Source organism: Cervus canadensis, chromosome 18 (genome assembly GCF_019320065.1).
Source record: "Cervus canadensis isolate Bull #8, Minnesota chromosome 18, ASM1932006v1, whole genome shotgun sequence".
Classification (NCBI taxonomy): Eukaryota; Metazoa; Chordata; class Mammalia; order Artiodactyla; family Cervidae; genus Cervus; species Cervus canadensis.
This window is the reverse complement of record NC_057403.1, coordinates 30791971-30801618: the sequence shown is the minus strand read 5'-3', so window position 1 is coordinate 30801618 and position 9648 is coordinate 30791971. Positions and strand designations below refer to the sequence as shown.

Genomic DNA, 9648 nt, shown 5'->3' with positions numbered 1-9648 from the left:
TACAGAACTTCCCATCATCCTGGGATACATAATGCATTAGAGGTAAGGCAAAGAAAGAAAACATCTTGATTGTAGTAACTAACTATTGTTGGTGTGTATTTTCCCCGGCAGTAATGCCAAACCAACAGCAGCTTTCAGGACGATGGAGAGGGAGAGTTTTAATTGGAAAATGAGGTATATTTTCTTTAAATTAAGTAACACTTTTGCCTAATAATATGTTGGTGCTATTGGACATGTAAAATCAATTTCATTTTTTAAGTATAAATCTTTAAAAGGTGCTGGTTAATCCACCCAACCAATGTTACTACATAAAGGAGAAAGCACAGGGGTGAAAGACTTACAAGTCTTTACGTATGCAAAATAAATTCACTCAAGGCTTCATTAATATTAATTTAAATTCAAAACCCATTTACATTAAATTGTTCATTAAAAATTGCCTATTTTATGCAACATGCATTTCTCAAAGAACTCAGAGGAAACTGAATACATAGGACTAGACTTAATGATGGGGATGGAAAATCAAAAGTAAATGAATTGGAGTCATTTCATGTATATTACCAAAAAGCCCTTTCCTCTCCAAGGGATGGGTTCCAGTTTGGGGGACAAACAGGCTTTCAGAGTAGTTTGCTTTCTGCTGCTATAAACTTGCAAATCTGACCTTCTGGGCTACCCAAGTGAATGATGAAAACAAGAGACACTGGTGGAATGGAAACCAAACTGGTGAAGGCAGCAGGTACCACCGAGAATCCCACCTGGACTCAGAGCACTGGGAGTTAGGCTTGCTCTGTAAAAAGGTACATGAATGAGCATTTGCTAGTACCCATCTTGGCCCAGAATTAGTAGTTTCTCTCTCCCCATTCACTCCGCCCCCTGCAATCCTTTATTCCCAAAGCAAGGGAATCGGGAAGATGATGACAAGGAGTTGGTAAGTTCCTTGCTTTGGCTCCCTCCCCCTCGAAGACAATCTGAACTTACCCTGTTTCCCCAACAGCTGTTCTGGATGAAGAAAACACAGTCATAATTAATAACATGTGTCCTGACAGTATGAATTAATAATTTATCATTAAGCCCAAACAAATTTAAATTATTCTTCAAGAGCCACACCTTAGCACATTTGAGAAAATAAGATAAGGAGACAGTCAAAAAGTCCAGGTAACATGACCTTTAGAGAAATGCTCCCCCTGCCCCATATGTCTCTTGGGCCACTCTTGTTGAAATACTAAAATAATTTACAAAATTGAAAGTAATTAAGCCCAAGAATCTAAGTGCTGATCAAATCAAGTGTATGTGCTCAAAATGTCTTCTTTTTTAAATGGGGCTTATAAAATATTCAATATTTGGTCAAGGACACTATGTAATCTTTCTAATAAAGATTCCTAAATGTGGAGTATGACAGTTGTTCATGCAAGTGGTCATAAGAAGATTATGTTCTATTACTGGTGTTTTTTTCTCAGCTTCCAAAACTGCATAGCATCTTTCTAGTCATAAACAGTAACCTGAATTTTTATACCCATGTCTAACATAAATGTTTACAAATGTTGAAAAATTAGAGAAAGCTGCCAAATCTATGTATCCATTCCTTACAATTCAGGTATAAGACTCCAGAAAGAAAGAAAAAAATATATTCATAGCCATTGTTTAGTAGGATTTGAAAATTAATTTAATGACTAACTGCAAATACTGGAAACTAGAATTAATCTGTCTGAATTTTTTTTTTATATTAAGGCTTACAGACATTTAAATGCATGTATCGGGACACTTTATCAACCTAACATAAAATTGTCATCTTATCTTATTATATGACTATTTTATGCATGTGTCAAAAGAATTTAAAAATGACTGCCTGTCTATTGAGTCTAATTACAAGTGCACATTATCTGTCTCGATGTACCAGTCCATATCATTGTTACCAAATACAATATACTGTATTCACCTTTCATTCTTTAACTTTAGACAGAGAAACCGCAATTTGGAACATAACTAGAACACAGACACAGTGAACACCTGAGAAGGTTCAGCACGGTAACACCGTTATGTTCTGTCCTGTTTCCAACACGGGCCATGGGGTGAGGCTACAGGGGTGTTACAAAACAGCTTCTCTGAAAGGCCTCCCAACCTGGGCTGCAGACAAACACAGAAAGTAGACACACACCCTACTTTTTTTCTTTTTTTTTACTACAAGACTAAAGCTATTTTTATAGTTTGTCCAGTGATAGGCAGGAATAAAAATGGGCCAGCAGGAAAGCCTCACAAACTGCTCTCGGCATAACTGGCCTGCTCCTGTTATTCAAGATGACTGTGGGGCACCCACCCGAACCAGGACTCCCATCCTCTCCCCACTCCTTCCCTGCCTGCATCCGCAGCCCTAGCCCCAGCCTGGCTCTGCCAGATGCCAGGAAAAAGGAAAGATGCCACTTCGCCCTCCAGAAGGTGATCCTTCCCCTTCCAGAATCCCAGAAGTGGAGGGCGGGGAAACGGGTTTTCATTCTGGGAACTCACCTGGGTTTCACGGCATTTCCCCTGGCCCTGAGCAGTCACCTTTCATTCTAATCACTTTACAAAGCAATCTTTAGTTAAAAAAAAAAGGGGGGGGGGATGCAGACTTGTGAAGCAATTTGGGGAATAACTGCTGATACATCAGTTATTGACTACCTGGCTCCCGCTTACGAGCGCGCTCAAGGCAAAACTGAGAACAAAATGACAACATCAACTGCTCACAATCAAGGGTGGCCCTGGAGAGCACTGAAGCTCTAACTGGCAGTTGTCAAGATAATGGGGGCAGAGCAGCCAATTCTGGAAGCTTCTCTCCCCTCCGTGGATGTCCAGGGGAATGGCCTTGGCTCCTGCCCTCTTTGTTTCTCTCCTTCAGCTTCTTAATTTCTTTTTTAAAAATTTACATTGTTCCTTTCGTTTTGCAGGAAAAGGGGGGAGGGAGAATCACAGGGTGACCAAAAACAGTCATTCTGTCACCTTGCTACCGGGTAGAGTGTCTGCCCAAAGGAGAGATGTGTGGCAGGTTTTTGAGAGCAAATGAATTCCCAAAGCGGAGGCCGAAATGCCTTCCTGAATGATCCATGTGCTTCCAAGAGGGAAAAGCTCCTCTCCGGAGCTGACTGATAATGTGGACGTGACTTAAGAAGGTTAGGATGGTGGTACGTGGCCCTCACCGAGTGTGCCATCTAGTTCGCCCATGCCTACCCACAAAGTAAAACCCCCAGGCCTTGCCACCGCAAGCTCAACCTATTCCTTGGGGACCCGCAGTGATTTGTTACTCCAGCAGGTCTTAAGGGGCCCAAACCACTTTGACAAAAGTCAAGACGCTTGAAGGTTTATCTTTGCAATACAGCTGCCTAAGAACTCCATGGACGGTTGCTCTCTTTCACCAAATAAGACTCAAAAGGTCAATGACAAGTTGTTGTTTGTTGGATTTTCTTTCCTTTTTTTTTTTTTTTTTTGGCCTGGGGCGGGGGGACTTTAGGCAAGGGCTTATTAAGATTTTACTCTTCCTTCCAGAGAATGAATAGGAAAGAATAAAAGGTGATCTGCTATTAAGTACTGCTCGAACTTCTTTTCTGCTATCTTCAAAAAACATGCTTACTGAAAAACAAACACTACACATAGGAGAGAGAGAAAAGGGTCGTTTTACCTGAAGGACAGTGGCCTCTGTCACCCCGCTGCTCTCTGAGCTTCTACGGGTAACGACATTTGTCCAGCACAAATGTATAGCCCTTTGAAATTACATGCCTGGAGAAAGGAAACTCCTGCCCAGGTTTCTCTTTGGCAGGTGAAGAAACTTCTCTCTTCCCTTTGAGAAAAGACACTCAGCCATGCATAATTTCTATCAAAAAGAGAAAATCCTAAAGTGCAGAAATACGTCTTTTCAGGGATTCTTGGAGCCTGCTCTGGCCTTCTGGAGAACAGCACTACATTTGGCCTAGATGTAAAAACTGTGTGCACCTGTGTGCTATGTCTGCAGGCTCTCCCCAGCTCTCAGCCCTTTGTGGTTGTTATTCTACCCCAGACCATTAAAAGGGCCCTAATTCCTATGACATGATTATCCAGGTACCAAAGCCCATTTGTCACCTGCAGCAGAAAATTGAGTTAATGCACAACTAAAGGCAGCCAGGACTGTGTAATATCAACTTGATTACATCAAACTAGCTGCAAACCTAATTCTGCGGGATGACACTGCGTCGAGCTTGTCATCTCCAATCATTAAAGCTGTCAGGAATCCATCAGGTTTACAGCTAATTAGGTGAACACTAATGAAGCTGGCAAAACAACTTTTCTTTTTTTATGGCTGAGCGGACCTTTCAGTTTGGAGGGGGAGAAAAAATTCTCGAGTCTTCTCAAGGTTGCTGGGACTGGATTTCCAGTTACCAATCAGCAGACATCTTTCTTTTTCCCACTCTCTTTCTCTATCAGTACAAAGCAATCAATTTGTCATCACTCCCAGTATGCCACAAAAGCAGGCATGAACCTTATAACTTGCAGCTGTGAGAACTGAAAAAGGAGAAAAAAAAAGAAAAATGGGAAGTTTCTTGCCCATCCAAACAAACAAACAAACAAACTCACACAGCACACATTCTGGCCTGTGCATACTTATCACCAGCCTGGATGTGGAAGGTTTTTTTTTTTTATTCCTCCACTCTCCTTAAATAAGTAGCCCTTCAGACATTCCCCACCCCCTCCTCCACACGTCCATTAGGCAGAGGCATTCTGATAAAGTAAATCCAAAACCAGGGTATGGGAAAGAAAAAAAGCACTCACGCTGCCAACTTCTGATTGACCATTAAGCTATTGATGAATGTGCCTGTCAGGAGAGAGACAATTAAATCAAATATGAAACAAAGTCGTTTTGACGGGTCATTTTGATAGAGCAAAACCATTCTTCCAGCTCCTATTAGTCGTGCAGTCAAGTTTTTATATAATGAACATTTCTTAACTGACCTGAGATTTCCTGGCTGGCATTTTTTAAAGGTGCAAAAAGGTTAGTGAACAGGTTGCTTTTAAAAAAATAAAATCAACAGCATACTTCCTCCTCCTCCTCTAATATTTTTAGCAGAAAGTTATCAAATAAGAGTCTCAGATTGGCAAGGTGGAAGAGAAAAGATGAAGCAACGGCGGAGAGGGCTCTAAACCAAATGTAAAGATGTAATCACATATGGTTCATTTGATTGAGGCAGAGAGATACCTTCAAATGTGCATCCAAAAAGGAAAGAAAAAAAAATTTCAAAGACTGGAAGCAGCCCAAGACACTCCTACTGTCCAACTTTGTAAAGGAGTCCTCCAAACTTTGAGAGTTTATTTTGAGTAGATAAGCTCATTGCCTGAGCTTGGAATTTAAAGTAGAAGATGGGATGGGCAAAAAAGCACCAGCCAGAAGGTGACTTGAGAGGTTGACACCCTCCCTACAACCACGACTGTGATTTTCAAACTTTCTAAATTTAGGTAACTCTGAGGATAGACAGCAAAATCGGCAACATATGCCCCAAACCAAGTCTGTTTTCTTCTACAATTTCCTTAGGACACTAACAGGACAGTACATTTCTGGGAGAAGAAAGAACAGCGTTCTCTCTCTGTGACCCTGTGTGAGAAAACTCAAGTTCAGAGTGCAGCCAGTGTGTGAGGTCCACCGGCAAAGCCCGCTGAAGCCATGAGCATCATCCCCACTGCTGCTACAGGCACTCACCGGCGGCATGGTTACAACACCTTCCTCCTAGAAGGGCGCCAGGCAAAGCCCTGACCCTTCTCCCTGTCCTCCCTTCTTCCACAAAAAGAAAAGCACAGAAAAGAAAGGAAGAGAAGAAAAAAAGAAATGAACCTCCACTTAACCCTCCCCTTCAGCCAGCATCTGAACCTCTGCACATCTGAGTGTTATACTCATATCAAAATACATCCCGTCCATATGTGGTCCTCTCAGCAGTCCGCCCAAAATCCCAGAAGTTGCACTGACAGGGCCCGAGTGACGTCACAGAGCTTGGCCTCACCATTTCGAGTGATTTATTGATGTTTATTGGGAATGAATAGATCAAAGGCAGCAGCATGACGGGCGATCAATCAGTCATCAAATCAAGGGTGGCAAAGGGCCAGAAACCCTTCTTCCAAGCAACATGCCCCCAACTGACATTATTGCAAAATAATGTTATGTGTGTGGGTTTTGTTTTGCTTTCAATGATGCTTTTTCCAGAAAAGAAGAGGGAAAAAAAAAATCGGCTCAGTCTTAACAGGAGTTGACACTCCTGGAAAAAAGAAAAAGAAAAAAAAAAAAAAAAGGAGCGGGGCGGGGGGGCGGGGGGCGGCGAAGTAAGTACTCAGATACGTCCCAGAACTAAGTGCTAGGAGGAAATGAGGGTGGGAGAAGCAGTAGAAGAAGGTGGGGGTGAGCGAAAACGAACCAGGGTAAAGAGAACGCCAGCATCTAACACCGACTTGACAGTCATCTGACAATACCCAGACCCTGTGCGCTCTGGTTTCCACCGCTGTGCCCGGTTTGGGCCCAATAAATGAAGAATCAATCGGATTAGCAGTAAGGTGGCCAAAGGGACCCGCTCGCTCACTCGTTCGCTCTCTTTCGCCTGGCAGACACCGGGCAGTCCCCCGCCGGCCGGCCGCGGGAGGACACAGAAGGTGTCCCGGGGAACTCAGGTGACCCCGCCCGCCCCCCACAGAAAGAGGCAGAAGAGGGCTCCTTCCCACCCCCTCGGCGGCCAGGCGGGGAGCGAAGGAGGCAGGGACTCAGCCCCGCTCAGTTCACCGCGGGCAAGCGCGGTTCCCGAAGTGGGTGCGAGCGGGAAGGGGGGCGGGGGGGCGGCGGCAGAGCGCAGCGGGGCGTCCGGGGGGCGCCGGTCCGCGAGGCGGGCGCACGCACCAGACAGGAGAGCGGTGAGCAAGCCCGGCGCCCCGGAGTTACTCTGCGTGGCCAGAGCGAGAGGGGCGAGGAGCGGGGCAAGGAGAGGGGTCGCCGCCGGCTGGAGACGCGGGGCGAGGAGAGGAAGAGGCGGCGGAGAAGAGGAGGAAGGGGAAGCGGCTCGTACCTGCTGCGCGCCGGGGCGCCTGCTGCTTCCTCCTCGGCATGATGCTCCTCCGGCGACTGCCACTGCCGCCGCCGCCGCCGCCGCCGCTGCCGGGCTGAGAGGGAGGGAGGGAGGGGCGGCGGGCCCGCGGGGGGGCGAGGCGGGCCGGCTCTCAGCCTCCCCCCCGGAGAGCGGCCGCCCGCAGGATGCTGCTGCGCCCCGGCTCTCCGCGTCCCCCCCGCTCCGCGCTCCGCCGCGATCCCCGAACGTGCGGAGGGAAGAAGGAGGGCGGGCGAGGGAGGCGCGGGGAGGGAGGAGCGCGGGGGGAGGAGGAGGCAGAGGAGGAGGAGGTGGTGAAGGAGGAGGAGGAGGAGGAGGACCGCGCTGCCGGCGGAATGGGAAGTTTGACAAATCGCTCCAGCGGCCGGAGGAGGAGGGGCGGGGAGGAGCGGCAGCCCTGCCCCCCCCCCCCGCCCCGTCCCCAGACGAGGTGCGCGGGGTTCGGGGCCGGGGGGCGGGGAGCGAGGGGAGAAGGCGGGCAGAGGGGTGGGAGGAGGAGCACCGGAGCGGCCCCGGCCGGTGAAGCCCGGGTCCCCGCCCCCGGGCAGGAGGGTCACGGCATCGGAGGGGGCGCTCAGCCGCCGCCGCCGCCGCGGCCCGGGGCTCAGCGGTCCAGTCTTCTGCCCGCGGCGCGGCTGGAGCGGCGGCGTCGGCAACAGGCAAGCTTAAAGGAAAAGGAGATGATCGTGTCACTCGCCCGCCCGCGGGGGCGCCGCGCCCCCGCTCCCGGCACCGAGCCTGTCTAGGACCCCCGCCCAGTCCTGGGAGGGGGTGCCGCCCCTCCGCCTCCGCCTCTTGCGCGCACGCAGGGGCGCGGCGCCGGCTCGGCCGAGCCTGTCCCGGGGCACTAGCTACTCCCGCCCGCCCCTCTTCCCCACCCGGCCTCGCCCCCTGGCTATCCCCCGCTGCCACTCCCGGGCCGTACTCCTTTCCACAAGCCGCGTCCAAAGCCCCCAGCCCAGACCCCGGGCCTGGGCCCGCGCACCCTGGGGATGCCAGGGCCCGCGGGGGGGCGCCGGCGCCCTCGGGGGAGGGGGCGGGCGAGGGTTGGAGCGGGTGGGGGCTGCTCTCAGACCCCGCGCGCCTCCCGAGCTCCTCCCCCGGGACCCGCCGCCGCCACTTCCCCCAATTTTTTTTTTTTTTCCCGGGCAAACTTTCCCGGGCCTGTCCTGGGGGTCGGCGAGGGAGGGGGTGCCTCTTAAGTTTCCTCTCCAGACTGGGAAGATCACTGTACCTCCAGCCCACCCCTAGCCCCCTAGGCGCCGGACCGCGCCCCCCACCACCGGCTCTGGCAGATCCGAGGGCGGGACGGGGGCGGGGGCAGGAACTCACACACTCAAGCCCATCCCCCGCCCAGGGGCGCCCCGAGAGGGGCTACCGCGCCCCGCGCCTGGCCTTCCGGCAGTATTGGGCAAAAAGAATTGATTATTGATTGGGTGATTGGGGTCGCCTAGGCTCCTTGCGGGCCAGCCCGGCGGATCGTGGAGAGGAGGAGCTGGCAGGGCTGAGTTGGCGGCGGGGCAAAGAGGGTTCACTTACTGGCGGCCGCGAGGGCGCGGGTGGGCCGGAGCTCACTGGGACGACCCCAGGGCAGCGGCGGCTGAGCGGGAGCCGGAGCCGGAGCGGCGCGGGCGGCGGCGCATCGATGCGCTGCGGGCTCGATTGCGTCTCCCTGGGCCAGCTCTTGGGCCGGGAATGGGGCGGCAGCGGCGGGGCCGGCTCCGGGCGTTGCCGGTCGGCGGTGGCGGGAGTGCGGGGGCGGTCGCCAGGCCCACCGTCCCTTAGGCGGTGCTGCTTCTAGGCGCGCCGCTGGGGCCCAGGGAGTCCCCTGTGCGCCGCGTGCGAGAGTCCGGGCGAGGGCCGAAGCCCCGCGCCCTGGGACTGACTGCCTGAGCGCTCTGGGAGCTGCAAACCCCGGCCTTCTTCCGTCTTTCCCAACCCGCCCCCCCGCCTTATGTTTCTTTTTTAATCTCTTTCTCCCTCTTCTTCTGCCCCCTCTTCTCTTTATTTTTTCCTTGTGATTGTTTTTTTTTTTTTTTTTTTTTGCAAGTTTGTTTTAAAAGTTCACAGGCATACTTTCTTTTCTTTTAGACCTGGAGACCTCGATCTCACCCTGACGGTAAGATCAAAAGTCTCCGCTCGCCCCCAGCCTGCGAGCTTGGGCTCGGTCCAGACGCCTCCCTGAATGCAGATGTGCTGCCGCCGTCCTCGGGGGCTATAAAGCCGCCTCCTGCGCCTTGGCGTGCGCAGGAGCGCACGGAGTTGCGGGATGCGGACCCCGGGCGGTTGCGGGGAGTTGGAGTCTAGCTGCGGCTGGGCCCCGGGCTGGCCTCGTGCGGCAGACTCCGGGGCGGGCGCGTGGCGCGGAACTGGTGCCTGCGGCCGCAGAGGCCAAAGCAACTGTCCCTCCAGGCCCGGGAGACGCGGGCGTGGGGCGTGAAACGCTTCTTGCGAAGGAGAAAACGGTGAGTTGGCAGACGCCGCCCGCGGCCTCAGGATTCTAGGATTCTGGTTGCGGCACTGAGCACCACTTGCCTGAAGGAGAGCAGGCGCCGCGGCAGGTCACCTCCTG

General features: G+C 51.9%; 1 protein-coding gene across 1 annotated transcript in view; it reads right to left on the bottom strand.

Moving 5' to 3' along the window:
* The window catches only part of TSHZ3 (teashirt zinc finger homeobox 3), a 69564-nt gene extending 62400 nt beyond the window's left edge, over positions 1-7164 (bottom strand). The window contains exon 1 of the mRNA XM_043436199.1: positions 7038-7164. Coding sequence (XP_043292134.1) covers positions 7038-7077 — 40 coding nt within the window. The 5' untranslated portion in view covers positions 7078-7164. The remainder of the gene's footprint in view (positions 1-7037) is intronic.
* Positions 7165-9648: the final 2484 nt, after the last annotated feature.